Source organism: Ylistrum balloti, unplaced genomic scaffold (genome assembly GCF_031769215.1).
Source record: "Ylistrum balloti isolate Yb309-2 unplaced genomic scaffold, AGI_CSIRO_Ybal_v1 Utg370402, whole genome shotgun sequence".
Classification (NCBI taxonomy): domain Eukaryota; kingdom Metazoa; phylum Mollusca; class Bivalvia; order Pectinida; family Pectinidae; genus Ylistrum; species Ylistrum balloti.
Genome location: NW_026782275.1, coordinates 617,804 through 643,531, shown reverse-complemented (window position 1 = coordinate 643,531; position 25,728 = coordinate 617,804). Strand labels below are relative to the sequence as shown.

The following is a 25,728-nucleotide window of genomic DNA, read 5'->3' as shown; positions in this document are numbered from 1 at the left end:
CTCATCCAGGATAAATATGATGTAATCATCTTGTTCTGATCACCTCTAAAGGAGACAAACAAACTGACCACTGAGAAAGATTCTCAATAGGTAAAGGATATGTTTCTGATAAAAAAATGTCTTTTCAAAAAAAAAAAAAAAAAAAAATTACATTGTTGTAATGGTTCTAATATAAGTCTTTATAGGCAAAAGTGATAGAGATAATGCACATCTGAGTAACATAGATAAATCAGATCTACAAGGTTGCAGATTCTTCAAATGTTAAATGGTTTTCACGAAAACCTGCACAAATATTTTGACACAGATAAAAGGTGTCCTTTTGAATATCTCTTTACAGTTGGCAGAGAGTTTAGACGACACTGTAAAAAGGAAATCATCATTTTCTGAAGAATGTTTTTCTATACATAAACAATAAGGTTATTCTGAGGTTTTGTTACAAGAGTCGGCAGTAAAAGATCGATATAAGTCACAATAAACCCATGGGTCATGTTTTGTCAATCATTTCCATCATCCTTACAACAGAATGGAGAATTAATAGTGTTTTGTATCTCATTCAGCTATAAGTACCTCTAACTGTCACCTTACTTCTGTTTAACCCACAACCATTTTACTTCATTATTTTCTCTACAACTAAAACTGACCAATGGGAATTCATCAATGGAAGACTCAGTGAACTATATGGTCTTTACTGATGGGTTGTGCCAAAGTCAACTAAGGAAGGTTATGTATATTAAGCAATAGTTTATCATGATCATACACTTAAGTCTAAAGCAGAGAACAACAAACATGTTTAAAAAGTACAAAAATGTTGAACAAGTATTTTAAGAAGTTATTTTCTGCATTATTAAGCGAGTAGCTAACACCTACAAGTCTACAAGTGAATGTTTTCATGAGCCATACAACCCCGACAAACACTACTTTTCTAAATTAAGTGTTTGTATCCAAGTGCCTTTATATAATCAGTGACTACTCACTGTGATCTTCTTTACTGTCTGTGACTTTCACACCGTAAGAATCATCTATAAACGAAATACTGAACTTGAAACGGACATTGTCTGTGCTGTTTAATGGTTTTGGGCAAAATACTTCACTACAATTGCTCTGAATGGGAAGCAACAGGCATCCCTGATATATCCAGTGAGATTGCCATCAGTAACTACAAGGCCAGTGCCACCTCAAAATGATGCTGGCTGGTCACATAGCAATAAACCTGACAAAAAAAAAAATTGACCAAACAAACATTCAACACACATTGGACTGTCCAGACTTTCATCCCTTCTAGCTTCATTATCTTATCAAACATAATGTTCATGGTAATTCTGTCATTGAATTAATGCTTAATGATGTTAGAGCCTAGTCAATTAATGACACAACACCAACCTGATTGATCATACTAAATAGTTATTTCCTAAAAAGCACCACATTCTTTAGAGTATTCTACACATACAAGCATGCGTTTCTTTGCTATAAACCAACTTACTACCATTCTTTCATAATTCTAAAAGACGACTTAATTTGAATTTAAAGAAAACAGTTAATGTTCCAGGTACAGATTAATTATCTAATCCAATACTCCAGCAGCAACTAGTTATTTTATTTACAGCAATACAGTAGTTGTAAATCAGGTTCTTTGATTTACAGCAATTTCAGTGGTGAATTTGGTTGTTTTATTTACAGCAATACAGTAGTAGTATATCAGGTTGTTTTATTTACAGCAATACAGTAGTAGTATATCAGGTTGTTTTATTTACAGCAATACAGTAGTAGTATATCAGGTTGTTTTATTTACAGCAATACAGTAGTAGTATATCAGGTTCTTTGATTTACAGCAATTTCAGTAGTATATCTGGTTCTTTGATTTACAGCAATTTTAGTGGTGAATTTGGTTGTTTTATTTACAGCAATACAGTAGTAGTATATCAGGTTGTTTTATTTACAGCAATACAGTAGTAGTATATCAGGTTCTTTGATTTACAGCAATTTCAGTAGTATATCTGGTTCTTTGATTTACAGCAATTTTAGTAGTATATCAGGTTCTTTGATTTACAGCAATTTTAGTGGTGAATTTGGTTGTTTTATTTACAGCAATTTCAGTAGTATATCTGGTTCTTTGATTTACAGCAATTTCAGTAGTATATCAGGTTCTTTGATTTACAGCAATTTTAGTAGTATATCAGGTTCTTTGATTTACAGCAATTTTAGTGGTTAATCTGGTTGTTTTATTTACAGCAATACAGTAGTGGTATATCAGGTTCTTTGATTTACAGCAATTTCAGTAGTATATCAGGTTCTTTGATTTACAGCAATTTCAGTAGTATATCAGGTTCTTTGATTTACAGCAATTTTAGTAGTATATCAGGTTCTTTGATTTACAGCAATTTTAGTGGTTAATCTGGTTGTTTTATTTACAGCAACTTCAGTGGTCAATCAGGTTCTTTGATTTACAGCAATTTCAGTGGTACACTTCATTCTTTTATTTACAGCAATACAGAAGTAGTAAGTCAGGTTCTTTGATTTACAGCAATTTCAGTTGTAAATCTGGTTTTTTGACTTACAGCAACTTCAGTGATTAATCTGGTTGTTTTATTTACAGAAATTTCATAAGTAAATTTGGTTCTTTGATTTATAGCAATTATAGTGGTGAATATGTTTTTTTTGATTTACAGCAATTTGAGTGGTGAATCTGGTTTTTTTTATTTACAGCAAATTCAGTGGTGAATCTGGTTCTTTGATTTACAGCAATTTCAGTAGTAAATTTGGTTCTTTGATTTACAGCAATTTCAGTCGTAAATCTGGTTCTTTGATTTTCAGCAATTTTTGTGGTTAATCTGGTTCTTAAACAGCAATACAAGTAATAATTACATAATCCTTCTGTTCCCAATTTTATTTTAAGTGAAAACTGACTAATTCATTTCCACTTGTGTATCATAAACCGCACTGTAATTTTTGATCACTAGTTCTTTGTTTTTCCTGTTTTTGAGTGACATCTACCGCATCACATCTCCATCCATTCTTCTTTATACAAACGAATGAGACTATTAGTCCTAATTAAGGTTAGAAGTGTATACATAATGAGAGTTGATTCAAACTTCCAGCACAGTGAGATTTTACATATCAGGTTGCATGTGTCTTACATGCCTGAGAGGATGCTTGAGGGGGCTGTAACATTATCAATGAAATTTTACCTCCTGGACAAAGACAACCATTTCTTCCAAAATGAAAGATGCATTCTCATATTCCATTCAGACTTTTTGTGATCAACATCAGCTTTCTTAAAACAAAAAATGAAAGATGCATTCTCATATTCCATTCAGACTTTTTGTGTTCAACATCAGCTTTCTTAAAACCAAAAATGAAAGATGCATTCTCATATTCCATTCAGACTTTTTGTGTTCAACATCAGCTTTCTTAAAACAAAAAATGAAGATGCATTCTCATATTCTATTAAGATGTTTTGTGATCAACATCAGCTTTCTTAAAACCAAAAATGCATTCTCATATTCCAGTCAAACATTTCCTCATCAGCATCAGTTCTAATACTCATTTAGAACAATGTGAAATACATAAGTTTCAGAACTCTGGGTATGAATTCATTGGACATTATGTTAATTATTTATTCTTTCATTGTTATCATTAAGTCCTCTTCAGATTTCTGGCCACTCCGTTTTCATACAAGAAAGCAGAAGCCATGCAATGTACACATGTCTGTGGTTGGAAAGTCTCTGTAGCTGCTGCAAGTAAATATCAAATAAAAATTGGAAAAATTTCTCAACCGAAATCCATCTGTCAATTTTCAAGTTTTGATGTTGTACCTCTAAGTCTTCTTATGCTGAAATTGCTAGTTGAGAACCATATGATTCTGTAGCTGATGTATTGGATGTAGATCTGTATCGCTTGTGAGAAGGGAAGTATTGATGTAATCCATAGCTATGCAGTCCAGCTGATTCTAACTTCAGTAAAATTTCAATAACTTTGTTTTGTTAGTTTTAATGAAAATACAATTCAGTAGTATGCACAGGTTTGTACACAATTTTTGAAATAAGATGAATTGAAACGTTTTCAAAAATTTGGCAGAAAATAAAACTAATATCATTACAGTAGCTGTTCCCTTGCGGTTACAAGCTTTCACGATTTCTGCATCACGACAGTTTTGCAGTGATTAATTAAGCGAAACAGAATTAATTATGGTATACTATTATTGGTCTATCCACAGAGTGTCATGATACATAATGTTTTTGTTAGACATAACTTTGGATAATAAATAATGGGTTGATATAATTATGTCACAAAATAATCAATATTATTTATTTTATTTTGTGCTGAAGCATTTTTTATTCCTTCAATTATGTTTCAAATTCATCTGAAAACAGTAAAAAATTGATGTTTTATCTTATAAGGTGATTGATAATTCTATATGATTAATTTTTATAGTGAAACCAGCATACATTCAAAAGCAGAATTTGATGATATGACTCTCAAGTGCATCCATCGGTAAATGGAAATGGAATTATATAAAATTCAATTGCCATGGAAAACTTAATTTAATGAAGTTTTGTTTTGAGATTAAATAAAAGTATTATATATTAAAAACCTTAATTAGATTCTGTTGTGTAGCTCTTAATGGCAGTGTAAAAGGCCTTCTATTACAATGAAAACTGAATGAGCTATTTAGACTAAATAAGTGTCTGTTTAACAATGGTATTGTAATAAAGAATTGTTTTGGGACTTCAAACATATAGTGATGAACTACAGTACACTTAATTAAAGGTTACTGATGATTCTTGTCATCTTAATTCTGTTTAAGGGAGTCTGTCTTCCTTAAATTGAAATTCATTTCCTAAGCGTGGTACAAGCACCTGTTTTTTAACCTTAAGAAGGAGTGAGCAAGCCTTTGCAGCACAAGTGACTCTAGTAGCTTTGCCCTCCCTTTATTCACAACTCTTTTGCAGGACAAATTAAAACATTGACTTTGCCTGACTTATTTAATTTGCACATATTACAAAAAGAAATTATGGTCTCGGTGGGGTTCACATGGTTTTGAAATATAGGTAATCAAAGCTGATAAGGGACAAAACAATTTTTTTCAAAGATTCCCACCTCAAAAATAACTATACTCCCAGCGGTAACACATTTAAATCTCATATCGAGTATGAGGAAGGTTGTTCAGGATGTAAATTTATTTCTAGGCTTCCAGCTGATCTTTCTCCATGGAAAATGTCCAGTCCGGTAACTACCCACAACCTAAAACTCAGTGGCAGCTAATGAGCTGACACATTCGATCAATATGTGTTGGAAAATTTCTTCCAAGTATTTTTCGCCATGCAGAAAATATGATGGGGTCCTATAACTAAGTCTTGTGAGGCCAACAGGTCTGGATTACAGATAACACACGGCTTCCCCTTGTCCTGTTCTCAATGGTCATTGTCCCTATGTACCTGCCCTAACTCAGAGGTCAGTATTACATCTAGCAATGTGAATGGCGATGCTGTTATGCTGGCCAGAAGGCTGAGTGGGTTTAAGCCCTGTAATGTCCTTGGGAAGATGTGTTTTTGACAACTGTCTGTATGAATTAGTTTGGGAGGAAATGGTTGAAGACGTTATGTGGCAGATTCATAAATAGGAAATCCCTGTCAACAGATTACTGTTATTTCACTGTTGGATCCAGGAAAAGTTTTTAAAAAAAAGCTTATTGATAACCAAAGGCAAATATTACAGATGTCAAACTGTTATCTAATGCACAGAAAACCGATTAATGGACTAAACATCCAGACATGGATACCAATGGATTGGGGATCGGCTTTGAACAGGAAAGATGACATTTCAGTCAACTACAACTGTAAACAAATTTGGGAAAACAAATTGAGAATGTTAGGCCTACTTAGTCAATCCTAAGAGGGGAGGGGGCATCATAATGATGACAAATATTAATTTCCTGTACCATGGATTTAGCGCTGGTGAACTTACTACCTTGACCTTCGTAAGGATGATACCAATGTAGCTATTTGGAGAATTTGACCTTCGAAAGAATAACATCACTGAAGCTATTGGCTGAATTTGACCTTTGTAAGAATAACATCAATGCAGTTATTGGGTGAATTTGACCTTTGTTAGAGTATGACCATTACATAAGTTCAGATTGTGTCACTAGTAACAAAGTGGAGATGATAAAATAAAGAGATCTTGATGCCTACTATTGTTAGATCTTTAATTGCTCCTTTAAAGTTGGATCCTTTCCCTTCTTTTATCTTCTTTTCCATTGCAGAAATTGCGATAATCTTTACCTACCACATCAAACATGGTTGCCTAAAAGCCATTTTGTTTCATCTGGTCAATCTCAAAATCAAGCGGGCATAAGTAGAGACCAAAGGGAACACATGTATGAAATTTGAGAGAGATCCATTATGTAGTTCAGTAGTTTACAATCTTTATTAGGCAAATCCAAGATGGCTACCTGTCTGCCATTTCATATCTTTGATCAGTCCCGAAATCACACAGGCACAACTAAGGACCTGGAGGAACCAATACATGAAATTTGAGAAAGATTCATGCATTATTTCTAAAAAAATAGTGATGATGAACTTGCAAAGTCAAAATCCAAAATGGCCGCTTGTTGGAATTGAAGGCCACCAAAGTGTCCCTATCACTTTGAGACACAACATACATACCAGAATTTTTATCAATTGAATATTTGGATTAGGCATCAAATATAAGGATCAATTGATGTGATCCCAGTGAAGTGAGTGTTATCAACAGTCTACAAATGATTGTCAAAAGTTAATTAGTATATGGAAAATATGTTGCTGTATCAATTTCTTCTATGACATAAAGATACTATAATAAAGGTTTATTTTTAAAGTCTTGTTATTTGATTATGGTGTGGCTACAACACCAAGCCATTATTTATTTTGGTATGTTCAAAGATCACAGAAGAATCTTGATGCTGTTCTTCATTAATTAGTTTCATTTCTTGCTGTGAAAAAGTAAAACAATTTATAGATAAAATATAAGGTACATTTGTGACATTACAGGAAGTTTCAAAGTTTGATGGGGAGAGAGATTAAAACCACATTCGTTTTGTGAAAATTAAGAAATTCAAATGTTTTTTGAGGATGAAAATTTAGTATTGGAAGAAATGTAACAAATTCATATTTATCACAGATGCCATCTATTGTATTTGTTTATTGCACAGTGTGATGACTTAAAAAATATTCCCAAATGTATCTTATAAAATACTTGTTCAAAACTTCATGGTTTAAAACATTACAAGAGCCTTGACGTCACTTGAGATAAGTAATATTGAATATAAAGGTTAAAAGATAGTTATCAAGTGTCATGAAACAGAAATTGTGACACTGAATACAGACAGTGTCAATACATGCATATCATCAAAACTGTCATCCTATACTGATAGTTCTTATAAAGTTTTTTCCAGTGGGAAATAACCAAGGTTATGCTCAAAATTACAATTTTTCTATGAAAATTACAGTAAAGTCTAAAAAAAATATTTCTCCCAAGAAAGAAATGTGTGACACATTTTGATAATTGGTGTTGAGAAGAAGATTTGAAATTTAAGTCAATTTGACCCCTTTTGGCCCCGCCCATCAGCCCCTGGGGGACAGTCAGGATCAAAACGGGCATACCATCAAGCCGTTATCCTTCACTCATAATTCTTACCAAGTTTTAAAAACAGAAATTAAACAAATTATACTCAAAAATCTACTTTTCCTATATAACCAATAGTAAACTTTACCCCCTCCCCATGGGGATATGTGAGCCGCTGGCACCATGAAATTCACTATTTGGTAAAGCACCTTAAGATGATTCCATTTATGAAGAGTACTTGATTCTACCATATCTGGGTCTTCAAGAAGAATTTTGAAATCTGAGACAATTTTACCATTTTGGCCCCACCCCTCAGGCCCCAGTGTTAAATTGTTTACCGACACACAACACCGGATGAAGGGTATTAGAATAGGTCACCATGAGACCTAGATAACCTAAAAATGTGTGTGTTTTTTATCAATATAAAATTACTTTTACACTTAAAGAAATCGTGGAATAGAATTTTTAAAAAATACTAGTAAAATGCAATACAACAGTAGAAATCACATTAGAATTCTCGTAATAAAACTATCCAAACTTATTTCATTTCAGATTTCCTAGATTGTAAGATTGTATTACTCCAAGTGGACCTTTTGTTTTACATAGTGTCCTTGAAGAGTAAGGAACCTATTTTTGATATATTATTAGATCTGTATCCCTAATCACAGAGAGTCCTATTCTAGTTTTCCCGTCTTCAACAACTTGCAGGTTACATCACCCCTTTCCTCCCCCTGGGAACCGACCATGTTGTTCTTCTTTAACAAAGCTCTGCAACCATCCATTAAAAGCTTTGAATGATAAAATCCTCTGTGAATTCAGATGCTATTTTTTAATAAGGGTTCCAGATACAACAATTCTCCTGCTAATAGCACTCTTGAACCATTCAATACACAAGTCACATTAATTGGTTCATTTCCGGTTACATTTCTTTTTCATAACGGCGATGGGCCATACAATTCGAAATCCTGATGCATTTCTGCCTTTGGCTTTTTTTATATTTAGCTCACATTGAAATTAAAGGCAATTTTTGTTTGCTATATGGCCGGCATAAAGTCTTGTACAATCTTTACCTTACGATTTAGTTTGACTTAATCTGTTTGGAAGCCATCTTGTAAACAAGGAACTCAATATGCAAATCTTGCCCCCTCAAGGCTTTGATTTTTAGCTACTTTTGGCATTTTTCTTTTTTTGGGTGCCAAACTTAAATTGTTGCAATCTGCAGGTCTACAGTACAATTGCTGTCCAAAACCAGTGTCACAGTCACATAACAGAGGTTGATACATTATACTGGTTGAATATAAAGTAAATTGGTTCAGAGGTCTTGTTAGTAATGTATAAGACAGTATGACACATTATACTGGATGGAAAATAAAGCAGGTTCCATTGTACATGCATATTAATTAATTTCAAATATGAAACAAGTCATGAAAATTTGAAGGGTCTTGTGAGTGTATTTTGTGAATCATTGATACAGGAACATATATAGTGGACTTTAATAGTCTGGAGAGCTAGAATTTGATCCATGTAACGCCTTTAAATAACCTAAAGTTAATGTCTGCATACCCTTTTTTGGACAGCTTGTGTGTCACCTTGGGGACAACGGAATTCCTAAATCCATGGCAAAATGCCATACCATGCAGCAGATAAGAATGTCTAGGAAATGTCGTCATTTTTCAAAGTGTAAAATATCAACGTTAAAAAAATAGCACATTTTAGATAAGAAAAATGTTGAAATTTCGATATACATCAGAAGGCATAATAGCTTGCATAAATTTAGGAAAAGTAACAGAGACATTAGTTTTGTTCTTTCACTGATAATGTTGGTAATCCTCTTGTCACTTTTATCAGTGAACATAAATGATCTATGAATTCTCTCATGTAGTTTGGGTATAGATTGTGTTTGGCCAAGGTTGAGGTTCGAGAGGTATACAAAATGTCATGAAATTTGTTTGTGTCAAAAGAATTATTAATGTAATATAAAGGAATATGAAAGTTTTGAATTGCAAATAAAATGCTTCAAAATATATACCAAAATATCAATTAAGTAACAGATCTTTCAAACAGATTTTACTATAGATCTCACAACCTGAATGAAGTATCTCAGGCTGGTCAACCTCCCAAGCATTTCCATCAACTTTAACATAAATGATTAATATAATCTGCTAGCTTGTTTTGTAGTTGTTGTAAAATAATCAAAATCTATATACATATCTCAGTTTGTGAATGCCATGAGCACAGCATTTAAATAGGTCAAAGTTTAAATATTTCTATGAAATCAAAGGAGCATAAAATCTTATCAACAGATGGGGTAAAAGCTCCCGTGACAAGTAAACTATAAAGGTAAAAACACAGAACACCAACAAAATTTGTATTTGTCAAACACCAGGTAATAAATGGAATTGAATAATATTGAATTGAATTTTGTGGAAGAACACTACAAAAGAAACACTAGTCAATGGTATCTTTTGATTAAAATGTAGAATTAGTGGATTGAAAAAATGAATAAATTAAACTGCATTTTACTACTGTTTTGTCGTTCTAGGACTTGTCAGTGATGTTAAGGGCCTACATTTTGAACCCAAAGAAGCAACTTAGGAAAATCCATGGTAAAAACATATACAAACTATGTCACTGTAAAAGTACAGAACATGAAAGAAGAAAACATCACTGTTTTCATGTACAAAGCCACTGGTAAACTATATGAACGTTCATTGACATGTTGGTTGTATTAAGAAAGCACTGACAGCCATGTCATGAAGTGTGTTGGGAGTTCCCAGACAACAAAATGACGGCTTTAGAGATCCTCATTAGGACTGATGAAATCGGTGGTAACATAATGAAGGAGTGATAACATTATCTGTACAGTATAATGACTATTTACAGTTTCCCCGAGTCCAGTCATGAAAAGTCCCCATCACAAATTATCTATGATTATATTTTTCTGAGGTGTCTGGAGTTTTACTACAGCTAGAACAATATATATTTAACAAGCATTAGAGTAAGACATCAATTTGTTGCCTACAAAAAGTACAACACATTTTATGTTTAAGACCTTCTATCCAATATCTTGTCTCCAGTAGAGAATTCCTGAGACACTTTAGTGTAAAATAGCCTGTTTAAAAGCATGAACGCCACCTAAAAGATGTTTGTAATCTTTAATGGATCAAAGAAAGCATCTAACTTTTTTTTTCTTCAGCAAAACTACTTTTGAAGTTAGAATTTGAATGAAACTTCAATCAGAAGATTTCAGTCTCCAATAAAATTTAAACACTAATGTTGAACTTTTTTAATTTCTAATTTTGAAAACTTTTTAATTTCAAGTTAAAAAAATTTCAAAATCCAAAATTTTAACTGTAGTGTTCACTGATGTTCTGATTAATAACAATCTTAAGATTGAATATAATGAGCCGGGATTGAATTCATTTGTTGAAGAAAATAGCAAAGGGGAACCTAAATGTAAAAATATGAGAGACATCCATCTCACACTAATAAAGAAATAGAAATAACATACTTTCATTGTTGAAATCCAAAATGGCCAACTGTCAGCCATTTTGTCCTCCTGATCTGTCTTAAAATCAGTCTTAAAATCAAACAGGACCAAGGGGAAGCTACATATGATATTTGAGAGAGATCCATCCAGATTTCTCGAGATTTTGTGATAAAAATATTTCATTATAAAAACCCAAGATGACAACCTTTCGGCCATATTCTTTTTTCTGATTCAACCAAAACAAAAATCAAACTGGATCAGCTAGGGACCAAGGGGAACCTACAAATGAAATTTGAGAAAGATGGACGGACCACCGATGGAGTGCCCCAATCTGATAATGTCTTCTGTCTGTAAAATAAACCTCCAGAAAGTTTGATAATATAAAAAGAAAGTTGAATAATAACTTGGAGTTGAAAAGACAGATGCTGGCTTACTGAACCAAGAAGGGTCTTTCACATTTACAATAGTGTGTTACACTCTACCTTACTAGGATCTTACAAGAACATAGGCTGACACGGGAGTTTAGTTTAAACAACTATAAGATTGGATTGATAGGTCCCTTGGCACCAACTGCATGAAAACATTTATCCAGCTACACCACCCCAATAAAGTTTATGGAGGAGTCAATAGAAGGCAATGGTCTGTGATTCATCCAAAACCAACAACATTACCATTGATCATTGCCATCGAAAATGACCTGCCAACTGGAAAGACTCTTCCTATTAACCCTTGGAATCTGTCAGTGTCTTACGTACGTTTGCACTCCAGAATTTTCTCTATCATGTTTACAAAAACTACCAACACCTTTTTGACACTTTTTCGTTGACATGGAAATAGACACATTAGCAATTTTATTAAATAGGGAAAAGCGTTAGTTCTCATGTGACTTTGTATGAAAACACAACATTATGTACATTTTTGAAGACATCATTTCTTGCTGTGGATGAAAGTTACCCACCTCCAGTCTCTTGTTTAAAGCATTTTGACTTTTACTCACCACATCAGTGCATTACAAACCTCACACAAATTTGCAATCTCTGCTGTTTCAGCAGTTGTTCCAGACCTAGGTCATCACAGGACATACATTTATTGCTGGTTATACAACACCAGATCACGCCTGGACACATAATTACATTAGTACGGCACAAATCAAATTCTTCTAATAAGGCATTACCTACTTAACAAGAAACAGCTTGCATACTTTACACAGACAATTTTCATAATTCTGCAACTGTTTTATAAATGAAAATTGATTCGAACTCCCTGGGAGCATTTCTGGTTTGTTGGAAATTGTCATATCATGCTTGGTGGCTTAATAAATCACCACAATTACTTCTCTCCAGAGGTCCAAACTGTTCTTTTTCTTGTATAAAAACACATTTATTACTACTGTGAGGCAATTGAGAAGATGCTTTGTTATTGGTCCTTAATACTGGGTTTTGTTTTTGTTCTAAATAGTAAAGCTATCAATCAGAAAAAGCAATATAAATATTATGTATCAACCATATTCTAAATTTGTATTAAAAGGTATCATCAACTTGTGTGTCTCTTATATTAACTTTGATGACGCGTAACTTGCATAACATCCTATATTAACTTTCTCCTGAAATGACACATACAGAGTCGTATTATCAACCAAGAACACAAATTCACAAGGTACTGTAATTGGATGAAGGAAGTCACTGAGGGAGAAATGAGGTTCAAGGTTAATAGATCATTTAGGACCAATAGTCACGGTAGAAAATAACAGTCATTAACAAAATGGTAAACCATTCTACAGTTCTTCATGGAATCGTAATGTGAGGTTTGAGGACAGCTGGCAGTCATTAAGCTATAAATGTCATCAGTAAATCATACTAGTGAAACCAACTGACAGTGTTTGTGCTTTAGTACCATATCCTGATTAACAATTTATATCACAAATCAAAGTGTAATGAAAATATTTTCCGTATCCTAATTACGTGATAGATCACAAACCTAGTTTAAATCCTAGGATGACTTAATCAGTATTAGGTTACTGGGGACACACCTTCCCTTATAAAAGTCTTAGTCAAGACTTTCTTATCCTTCATACATATGACTAACATTACCAATCACATACATTGATAATGAATCCAACATTCTTTATATCAAACTCTGTGGTAGTCTCCTAGGGTGGACGCATAATGGATACAATAGCTTTTCTCACTGATAAAACATTAATTTAGAATAAACAAATCTCCTTGGAGTGTTGTGATATCTTTATTCTATCTTTATCTTCAGTTGTACATTCAAATCTTTTCCAGCATATGTGCTGGGTCTATCAGCCGAGGCAGTATCTCTAGGTAATGTATGGTGACTTTCACACTGAAGAACATGTGGAAGCCCTGTACGTCGCCATCAAGGGACTAACAGGAAAGGATACAATCAGGACAGCCAAGGTCAGCCCTGGATGGTTCATGACCTTAGGTTCCTGATATACAACCACCACTCTGAATACAGATCATGGATCTACACATCTCAGATCACTCTAATGAGTTAAAAGCTATTGAAGTCTCACCATCTTTATTTAACATGTTGAAAGTCTAAAATACTTAACCTTATCTGAACTGCAGTGCAACATTTAACTTAAACTATAATATTATCTTTATCGGAACAAATGTTATGGTGATGTCTACCGGAGTCCTTGAACTTTGTACGAAGTCATGTATGTCTTGGAGTTACAATGACAAAAATTTTTACAAAGGTCACCATGATTTCTACTTTTGGGCCTGTTGGCATTAGTTAGACTAAGCTATCATTATCTCCATGTCTTTGGTAAGATTTTAACATTTTTTCCTTAAAGAAAAATTGTATGTATCTGTGGAAGGTGGTGGTGGGGGGAGGGGAGGGGGGGGGGTGTGGATTAGGCACATCAGCAGTTGCATTTACTTCAATTTTTTATTCTTATAACCATAAATGGGTCACTGCTTATGTTAGAGCATCTATGTATCCTCGCATTTCTTCCATATCTATAATGATGTAACATTTCCCAAATCAGATTTCCAGAAGCCAACATTTCCACAATGTCTTTTTAATGGTAAATTTTGTAACATACTTATCACCAGACAGTTTTTAAAACATGCTTTAAAATGAAGGAAGAATAGAACAGAAGAGTAGACAGGTTAATGGAGTATGCCTCTGCTGTGTGTTTGGCCTTGTTCTCCGTGATCAATAGTCAGGCTGTATGCTAATCGATTTAACGTCAATAAGGAACATGTAACATGCCCTTAGTGGTAAAAATTCCAGGTCAGATTTCCAGCATGTATACATAATGTGGTAAAACATTCTTTATTGAAATATCTTTAATAGATCCTTAACAATTAAAAAAAGTCTAAACCAAGTATTAACTACAGTTTAAAAAGAAGACAGCAAAACTGACCTTGGCAGAGATGACGCCAAATACAATAAAATTTAAACTCACTGAACTGACCTAAGAATTAAGGAATGTACACATCTAAATATGCCATAATTTCTGAACATTTGGCAAATTACAGTCCCACATTGATGCACTGCCTCACTAATGTGAACCCACACATCAAGCATACAGGCTCAAGTAACCAGTAGTGTAGGAGACAGCTGGCTTTTCTTTAATGTATGTCAAGGTCAAAATGTAGGTTAGGGTCACCTTGTTTTGATACATCAGACACTGCCTCACCAAAGTGAATCCATACCACAAGTATCTATGAAGTTCCAGAGAAAAGTAGTGTAGGAAATAGAGCCCAGGCAGACTCTCTTTGATGTAGGTCAAAAGTTAAAAATGAAGGTCAGTGTGATCTACTTTAAATACATTACAAACCATCTCACCAAGGTTGACCTATACCCAAAGTACAGCCGAAACAACATTTTCTTTGATATAGGTCAAAGGTTAACAGAAGGGGTAGGGGGAGGGGGGGCTATCAAAATTAAATGGTGTGAACTGCAAACTATTAAATCACCATTTACCACCTTGGAAAAAAAAAACATACAATTATAACAGAGGTCAGAAGGTCATTATCTTTGGCACACAGCTCCACATGATCTAGGAAAATACCAACTCTTCTCCTAGGTTTCAGGGGTAACAGCAATTCATGTGGACTAAATGGCAAGACAAAGTATTGCTGTCATTACGTCTCAGGTCCTTATATAGTAGTTAATGTAACCAGATTCATTGTGATTTCAATGCCTCCACTAGTGATCAAACCCAGGACTTCTAGCTTAATGGTATAATATCTAAGCAATCGGGCTAAGGAAAACTAGTAATACAGAACAAAACTGTAAAATTAATGTAAAATGTTAAAACCTTTTTTTTTAACATATTATTCCAAAGTTATCAAATTGGTTTAATCCTTTATAACATTTTTTGATTTATAAGTACTAGAATTAAACCAGTCACAATGTATCATAGTCCTGATACTTTCACCCAGTCATATCAAAGTTTTCTTTATCTTAATACGGAGTAAAGATATCTATATATCAGATCACAACTAAAACCCAGAGGGAATGCCTCAGTATGTCTTCTCCTGATAATATCCCATGGCTTGATTTATAAGAAACAGTGACCTTGACCTTAGGAATAGTAAAGAACTGCTACCCTGAAGCCCCCACCCCCTGCGCCATTAGAGCACTAATGACATACAATACTTACAAGCATTGTACATTGAAAGGAGATGATGATATATCATATTGTATCCTAAGTGTTACATCACAAAGTCCAAATCACCAATGAAAGCTATAAACATCTTACACCATGTTAAAAAAAAGCCTGTGAGGGTACCAGATACAGCATAAACATCAATCCATGAAACTTATTATACTTAACAAGTACACATTAGGGGACTTTTTGGTTTGAGAACATTACTGGAAGGACATCAGTTCTTTGTATTCTAAAGAAAAGTTTAAGGCCAGAAATAACCTGACCTAGACAAATTGCTCATTCCTATTACTATCACATACCGAGTGTAGACATCGTGCCCTTGGTTCTCTACAGCTTCACCTTGTACACTCTAACGGGAAGCAGTGATTATGTATATACCAAATGACATAAAAGAATCCAGGAACCTGGTCTAAGTGACTTAGGAATAGCCACTTGGTCATCGAAGCGAATCTGTATCCTATTGAAGCTTGAACACACTTGCCAAGTTTCTTCATTTAGGACAGAGACTTCAAGAGTTTTGCGGCTCCAATTTTATACATATGGATTGTAAGTAAGCCTTGTACAGTCTTAATGATTTTACAAACACTGTTTCTGATTTTTTTCCAGAGAGCAGCTTAAAACATTATTAAAAATTATTAAAAAATGTCAAGGCCTTAATTTGTAAAAAGAAAGTCTGTACATGCAATTTTATGAGGTCGTGAATATACATCTATTCTACCAAAATTATACCAAAATTTATTTGCCATGTTAAGACTGAAAATATCTTCTATTTTATTGTATTTAATCATCCAATAGTTGACCTGTATTGGTACAGACAGGTAATCTATCAAGCATTAACCTAATGCTAAATGATAATGTCACACAGCCCCATAACACAGTATACTTTGCCTACATGATGAGACAATTAATGGTTTGTTGACTTTCAGCCCTAAAACTTTTGATTAATCTCTGTGGAATCCTCATTAGATTGTCTCGTCACTGCTTGATCAGCGACAGAGTTCACAGACTAGACATATTACACACAGTGTATGACTATTAGACCTCTCATCTTTCAAACTAAACCTTTTCTGAATTCCTGGTTACCGAAGCTTGTCAGTGCAATGAAAAATCATTCTTCCAATAATCAAACCAATTTGTAGATTCTGACTACTGAGTTCAAACATAGCAACCTGCAATGTTCTAATTGTTAAATAATTTAGCTGAACATTAACAACATTACTTGCAATGTTCTAATTGTTAAATAATTTAGCTGGACATTAACAACATTACTTGCAATGTTCTAATTGTTAAATAATTTAGCTGAACATTAACAACATTACTTGCAATGTTCTAATTGTTAAATAATTTAGCTGGACATTAACAATATTACTTGCAATGTTCTAATTGTTAAATAATTTAGCTGGACATTAACAATATTACTTGCAATGTTCTAATTGTTAAATGATTTAGCTGAACATTAACAATATTACTTGCAATGTTCTAATTGTTAAATAATTTAGCTGGACATTAACAATATTACTTGCAATGTTCTAATTGTTAAATAATTTAGCTGGACATTAACAATATTACTTGCAATGTTCTAATTGTTAAATAATTTAGCTGAACATTAACAACATTACTTGCAATGTTCTAATTGTTAAATAATTTAGCTGGACATTAACAATATTACTTGCAATGTTCTAATTGTTAAATAACTTAGCTGGACATTAAAAATATTACTTGCAATGTTCTAATTGTTAAATAATTTAGCTGAACATTAACAATATTACTTGCAATGTTCTAATTGTTAAATAATTAAGCTAATTAACAACATTACTTGCAATGTTCTAATTGTTAAATAATTTAGCTGGACATTAACAATATTACTTGCAATGTTCTAATTGTTAAATAATTTAGCTGGACATTAACAATATTACTTGCAATGTTCTAATTGTTAAATAATTCAGCTGAACATTAACAATATTCATCTCCAACCTAACAGTTCTATATATGCTGCATGTTTTATAAACATAATCAATATTTGTTGAACTACAATTTTCCATTTATATTTCAAAATATTTAAATTTATAAACGTATCAATTTTTTATATTTCAAAATATTTAAATTTATAAACGTATCAATTTTTTGTTAATTATTTTCGAAAATAGCTAAACCTGAGAACACCCAGTAATTCAGTTTAAACATATGACAATGGTAAGTCACACTCTGAGAGGTTCTACCATAGTTTACACATATGATAATGGTAAGTGACACTCTGAGAGGTTCTACTATACCATAGTTAGTATTGATCCAGCAATAATATATGCATTTTAGATTGTATAGAAATACAATGCTGTATAATTTACCTTCAATAAGCCCCACCCCCCTCTCCCCTCATCCTTCCCTAATTTGACTCTGATGTTATATGTATGTGATGAGGAAATAAGCTTCTTGCAGGACAACTATAGTAGATATCCCCTTGAGTTGACAGTTCACACTTTATTCTTGGTCTCATGAAGTGACCTTGGTTATTGTGTTTACAAATTTCTTTTTAACAATGTAATCCCTAATAAGGTTCCAGTAATTTTAGATTCATTCCATCCCTGAAAGCTTTTAATTACATTTAATGCAGGTAATGATTTCATAAACAAAATTCTCAGATGTTCAAAATGAATACCAATTGAACAAATATGACTTTTCAATTGACCTATTGTGACTTTGACCTTTAAAACGTGTTGTTAAAAATCCACAAACATATTGTAATGTCTCCACGAGGTGATGAATTTTCTGTTTTAAGGGGTTCTACAAGCAAACAAGTAAATTTAAGAGAATGCATTTAACTGCACCCATTGCATGGTTCAGTGTGTAATTAAATGCAGTCTATGCACAGTAATTGATATAACCCAACACTGAAAGAGGCGGCAGCCTTGAGGTGAAGGTAATTTATATATCCGTGACTGACAGACCACTGATAATTGTAGAGGAAAAAAGTATTAAAGATTTATCACCTGGTTCACATGTCAAGGCTAATGATTTCTAATATAGATCACTTCATTTCACCATATAACCTTATCTGGACAAATAGGATCTTTCCATGTAACGTTCAGTATTGTCTCAGACCTGTACACAATTGCTGTTCCATCTTAAATGACAAAACTATGCCAAAGCATTGGTAAGGTTGGTAATTGTATATTGTAGATAATATGTATAAAGAGAATACTATGTATATATGTCATAATGCTCATTTATAAATATGGTAGCAGTACACAGTGTGGCCATGGGTGATATTTTTGTTCATTAGATTATCCAGTTATAACGATTTTAATTAAAAATTTTAAAATTAATCCTTGCTAAAATTGGTCCTGTCATATTGAAGTGGACTATGTAGGGTTTCATATTTTTCAGAAAGATATTTAAAATGCTACTATGTTGTGTTGGAGATTACTATTTGAGTAGTCATGAATCTGTGTTTACACACCAAAAACTGACTTCACAGGTACTGAAATTTCCTTTGTGTTTACACGTGGTCAAGTTGTGAAGGCATTCCAAGTTGGAATTTGCTGAAATGTCAGCAGTTTGTTGCTGTGACAGTAGTGTCGATTTTGAGACAGGAGTTCATAAATAATTTTTTTCTATAAAGTTGAAGTGTTAGGTTGGAATTAGCAGTATTTTTACATTTTTAAGCATTTTTTTTGAGCTGGTAATAATAGCAATCACATGCCAGAAATCAGTGGAAATTTTTTATTTATGCAATTTTTATTTCTCCACTATCAATATAATTGATATGTAGTTTATAAATATATATACATGTAATGACATATTTTTCATAACCAATCCACTATACCTGTTTATCTCAAACATGAACTATAATTTCAGGTAAAAATGCAAATAACTGTTTTCTGCTACCGAAGTCACCAGAAATGACAAATTAAACGTTACAAGCATTAGGTCTATATTGCTGGTCCTGCTACACATCCAGATCCACATGCAGAATTGTTTGGACATTTACAACACCAATATAGGGCTATTTACTTCACATTTCACATCAGGTTGTTCTACTCAAAATTCTGAAAAATACTCCTGATAAAATCAGGATATTTTCGAAGTAAATCAACAAAGTCCAATTATTATTGTTTTCACTTCATTTCTACAGCATATTGAATGAATTGATATCGATAACTTGTTATAATCGAGAAAATAGCAACACAGGATTTTTTTTTTAAAAAGTTTTCTGAAAGTTTTTGAAAAAAGGAGCTTAAATATTTTTGTGTGTTGATTCAACCACCATCACACACTAAAAACCGTAAAATTCTCTGTAAAAGCCGGTTATAAAAATGCTATCCCGCCGCTGGTCCATGAAAGAGAAATAACACTGCAGAGATTGCTAGAGATTCTGACTCCTTTCGTGAGTGATGTACAGCAACAGAACTGGTGATATTCTAGAGACCGATTTCACATGACAGATCATATGCTGGTATCATTCAACACCATGACAAATCTTACAGTTTGTTTTCCTTCAAATTCCTAGATATATACTCTAGAGTATACCTCCAGGTATCTATCAAAAAGGCCTTTTTTTAATCTATAACAACACAGTAAATCGTAAACAGAAAGATGAAATAAAGATCAGGTGCTGACTTCATCTTGTTTTTATTCTCTCCTTTTAATATTTTCTCCACCACTTTGCAAGGAAGTGAGTGAAATCAATGCATGTAATCAGATGGTTTATAATCTAAATGACTACTCACCACAACAAGGTTCCACATCTTGGCAGCCTGGGCTACAAAAGTGGACACAATACTGCATCCAGACAACACCATCATCTTAGTGGGCTCTTGGTACAGCAGCTGATATAACACTTTGGTCCCCAGCCCTGGCCGACACTGTCAACAAACAGAGCATTGATAATATCACAAATATTCTATAGTACAGAATGAAACATCCTGATGTCATTTGCATAACAATTATCAATTATTAAAAAAGGTGCAGTCATATCAAAGGTACCAAGTTTTTAATTCTAAAGAAATATTTTAACTCTTTCTTATCTCTAAATCAACAAGGCATAACAAACGATAAAAATCCCCTGCTGGTTCTACAGGTTTGACCTTTGCATAATAAAGAAGATTTCAAAGTGACTGTGAAGTTTGGTGAAACAAATGGTTCTTTTTATGTGGATGTGAAGTTTAATAAAAATTTCTCCTGGAATGAAGCCTCTAGAGTACTGGTAATTTTTATCTTAAAGCAACAGTGACCTTTACCATATAATCCTGAATCTCTACCTTATCTGTGATATCATGGTCCTTTTTCATATGTGAAGTTAGATCAAAATCTGCCTTGGAATGATACAACAAAGTGCTGACCTGGACTTTCTTAAAATAGTAACAATGACCTTGACCTTGAAACTCAAAACTTGTCTGAGATATCATTTTAGTCCTTGGTTTAAACAAAAAACCCAAAAGGAATGTAGCAGCTAGAATACTGTGTTATAATAAAGTATAAGTGCAGATCTCTTCCCTGACATTCGTCAAGAGGAGATAACTCTATCAACCAACAAGGTGTTCAAGGAGGCTAAAGCATCAAAAAATGATTATCAAGCAATATCACCAGTTGTTGGCGTTATACTTTTGTAACATTATCTTTATTATCCATGGAATGAAAAGACTTGCTTGTGGCTTGCTTTCATGTAGAAGATGATTCTCAACATCAGTGTTTCAAATTTAGCAATCTGTGTTATTAAAGGACTCTACTACAATATACTTTTTATCACCAACCAGTTATTCCATTAAATTCACATATGCAACATTTTGAGGTATATGTCAGTAGTGTAATATACTGTAAAACATTTTTTATTGGCTGTGCCAATTAGAAATTGATTGTGATGTCATAATATGGACAATCACATTACATCATGAATTTTTAAAATGGTGCAAGAAAATGGCTGCTTCATTTAGTTTTTGTCTTCTACATTAATGTTGACCCTGTCAAAATGAAATCTATCTGAGACATGTGCGTGACGAAAGGTGTCTTAAATCTGTTTTCATTTCTTAGGTAATTTTATGAAACTTTTCTGGAAAATTTGATTATTTTTAATTCTTGTAAAAATAAAAACTTCGGAGACTAGATTTCATATATCTCATCTGAAACTAAAACTCAATAAAATTCTACATATCTGAATTTCTCAGAAAATTCTTTCTGTTGTGCTTTAGCTGAAAGCATATCAATATCATTCAATTTTTTTTCCATTGTTACCTGAAGAAATATGACTGGCATTGTACAAATTCAAATTCTTAATGACCTTGAAGCCATTGACAACCATTACGGTCACTGTTGTACTCATCTAATCACTTACCTTTGTCAGTACAGAGTAAATGTAAATGACTTTTCTGATCACTGAGATGTATAACCTATCTGACCTCAGCTCAAGACCTTAATACAGAAGTCACAAAGTGAAAATGCTACAGAACTAAGAATTTTGTCACACTGTTTTATTTGGGCTAAGCAATCTGGGATGAAGTAGCGAAGGCTGTTGGTCAACATTGGACAACTTACAAGAGGCTCTTTCTGTGTCACCCAATACTCATTCATACTACACTGCTCTTTACCGACAGAGTACACAACATACAGTAAGCTTAACATCATGTCTGAATTTTAACAGCACATCGCAAGGATAGAAAAAGAGTATAAGGACCATCATAAGCTGTAATACACTTGAACATATGATCGTTGCAAAATAAATGAATCTTTTATTGGTTTCCTAAGAAACTGGTGCAGATACTTATCTTGTGAAATAAAGTGATTTGTTTTTTCATAAAACAAGAGCTTCAAATGAAAAAAGACACGAGATCTGAAGTGATGCTTTCACTAGCGGACGCTGATAACAGGCCAAGCTGACCATAAAGATTTTACTGCACGAACAGGATTGCAATCGAATATAACTTCAATCTGTACACTCTGTATTTGTGTTGTGTGGTTGGTTGTAACACTAATCCAAAGAAACCTTTGAAATTCACTTATCTTCATAAAAAAGGAAATATTCAAAAATTATTTTTAGAATGTCAGCAAACATTATCGGAATTTCTGGTGATAACTGATACCACGGAGATAAAGTCCGGCTGCACTTAAGTAGATATTTCTAGACATTTCTACACCAATCAGAATGTATTACCTATTGATCCTTGATAACTTACAATTCTTTTTTGATCAATAATGCAGAACCTCCCATTCTACAGAGATTTTGTACTTTCACAGTAATTAGATACATCTTCAAACTTATAAATACAATGAAACCTAAAATACCAACTACTGTTCAAGAATGAGCTGCAAAGTATACATGGCAGACTTTAAAGGTTTTCATTTCTGTTTTAAAGACACCATTACACCAGGAAAAAAGTTAAACTGTTGAGGCTAAAGGCTTTCTAAACCCATTATTTGAAAATCTAGCCACTGCGGGTATGACCTGAAGTTTTCAATGATTTGGAAAACTTAGATTTTCATTGTCTACCAAGAAACGAGAGGCTATTCCAAACAGCTTGGCTACTGCATGTTTTAAATACTTCTGAAACTCTCGAAAAAGATTCTGTGACAGTTATTGGAAGACACAAGAGGCCCAAAGGCCTAAATATCCACCCGTGTTACAATGCTTCTTGTAACATGTCATTGAAATAATTTTGTCAAAAAAAAGTCTGATAGCTTTGTCTACATAATTGTACACATAACTCAAATTTAAACTGTGCTTAACATTAACTGTAATCCGATGTTAAAGCTTCTTACCAAGCTTAAATTAAATTAAATTAAACTAAAAAATGTCATTTTCCATGCATGAATAGTAGAATATCTTTGAAATTTCAGTCAATTTTACTCATTTCTGGCCCCACCATTCAGCCCCTTGAGTAGGGGGGGATTGTGACAGTGTTACTTTAGTGTGTACACACCAGTCCTGTAATATAACCAGGTGCTGTCTAAATTCCATGTAGTGTTACTTTAGTGTGTACACACCAGTCCTGTAATATAACCAGGTGCTGTCTAAATTCCACGTACAGTGTTGGTTTAGTGGGTACAAACCAGTCCTGTATTATAACCAGGTGCTGTCTAAATTCCATGTACAGTGTTGGTTTAGTAGGTACACACCAGTCCTGTAATATTACCAGGTGCTGTCTAAATTATATGTACAGTGTTACTTTAGTGTGTACACACCAGTACTGTAATATAACCAGGTGCTGTCTAAATTCCATGTACAGTGTTGGTTTAGTGGGTACACACCAGTACTGTAATATAACCAGGTGCTGTCTAAATTCCATGTACAGTGTTGGTTTAGTAGGTACACACCAGTCCTGTAATATAACCAGGTGCTGTCTAAATTCCATGTACAGTGTTACTTTAGTGTGTACACACCAGTACTGTAATATAACCAGGTGCTGTCTAAATTATATGTACAGTGTTGCTTTAGTGTGTACACACCAGTACTGTAATATAACCAGGTGCTGTCTAAATTATATGTACAGTGTTGGTTTAGTGGGTACACACCAGTACTGTAATATAACCAGGTACTGTCTAAATTCCATGTACAGTGTTGGTTTAGTGGGTACACACCAGTACTGTAATATAACCAGGTGCTGTCTAAATTCCATGTACAGTGTTGGTTTAGTGGGTACACACCAGTACTGTAATATAACCAGGTGCTGTCTAAATTATATGTACAGTGTTACTTTAGTGTGTACACACCAGTACTGTAATATAACCAGGTGCTGTCTAAATTATATGTACAGTGTTACTTTAGTGTGTACACACCAGTACTGTAATATAACCAGGTGCTGTCTAAATTATATGTACAGTGTTGGTTTAGTGTGTACACACCAGTACTGTAATATAACCAGGTGCTGTCTAAATTATATGTACAGTGTTGCTTTAGTGGGTACACACCAGTACTGTAATATAACCAGGTGCTGTCTAAATTCCATGTACAGTGTTACTTTAGTGGGTACACACCAGTACTGTAATATAACCAGGTGCTGTCTAAATTATATGTACAGTGTTGCTTTAGTGGGTACACACCAGTACTGTAATATAACCAGGTGCTGTCTAAATTCCATGTACAGTGTTACTTTAGTGGGTACACACCAGTACTGTAATATAACCAGGTGCTGTCTAAATTATATGTACAGTGTTACTTTAGTGGGTACACACCAGTACTGTAATATAACCAGGTGCTGTCTAAATTATATGTACAGTGTTACTTTAGTGGGTACACACCAGTACTGTAATATAACCAGGTGCTGTCTAAATTCCATGTACAGTGTTGGTTTAGTGGGTACACACCAGTACTGTAATATAACCAGGTGCTGTCTAAATTCCATGTACAGTGTTGGTTTAGTGGGTACACACCAGTACTGTAATATAACCAGGTGCTGTCTAAATTATATGTACAGTGTTACTTTAGTGGGTACACACCAGTACTGTAATATAACCAGGTGCTGTCTAAATTATATGTACAGTGTTACTTTAGTGTGTACACACCAGTACTGTAATATAACCAGGTGCTGTCTAAATTCCATGTACAGTGTTGGTTTAGTGGGTACACACCAGTACTGTAATATAACCAGGTGCTGTCTAAATTATATGTACAGTGTTACTTTAGTGTGTACACACCAGTACTGTAATATAACCAGGTGCTGTCTAAATTATATGTACAGTGTTACTTTAGTGTGTACACACCAGTACTGTAATATAACCAGGTGCTGTCTAAATTATATGTACAGTGTTGGTTTAGTGGGTACACACCAGTACTGTAATATAACCAGGTGCTGTCTAAATTATATGTACAGTGTTGGTTTAGTGTGTACACACCAGTACTGTAATATAACCAGGTGCTGTCTAAATTCCATGTACAGTGTTGGTTTAGTGTGTACACACCAGTACCGTAATATAACCAGGTACTGTCTAAATTCCATGTACAGTGTTGGTTTAGTGTGTACACACCTGTACTGTAATATAACCAGGTGCTGTC

At 33.7% G+C, this 25,728-nt stretch overlaps 1 protein-coding gene across 1 annotated transcript in view; it reads right to left on the bottom strand.

The window, feature by feature from the left end:
* LOC132554418 (gamma-aminobutyric acid type B receptor subunit 1-like) overlaps positions 1-25,728 on the bottom strand; it is a 167,997-nt gene that overhangs the window by 66,184 nt on the left and 76,085 nt on the right. Inside the window, exon 2 of the mRNA XM_060218737.1 lies at positions 20,474-20,608. Coding sequence (XP_060074720.1) covers positions 20,474-20,608 — 135 coding nt within the window. The remainder of the gene's footprint in view (positions 1-20,473; positions 20,609-25,728) is intronic.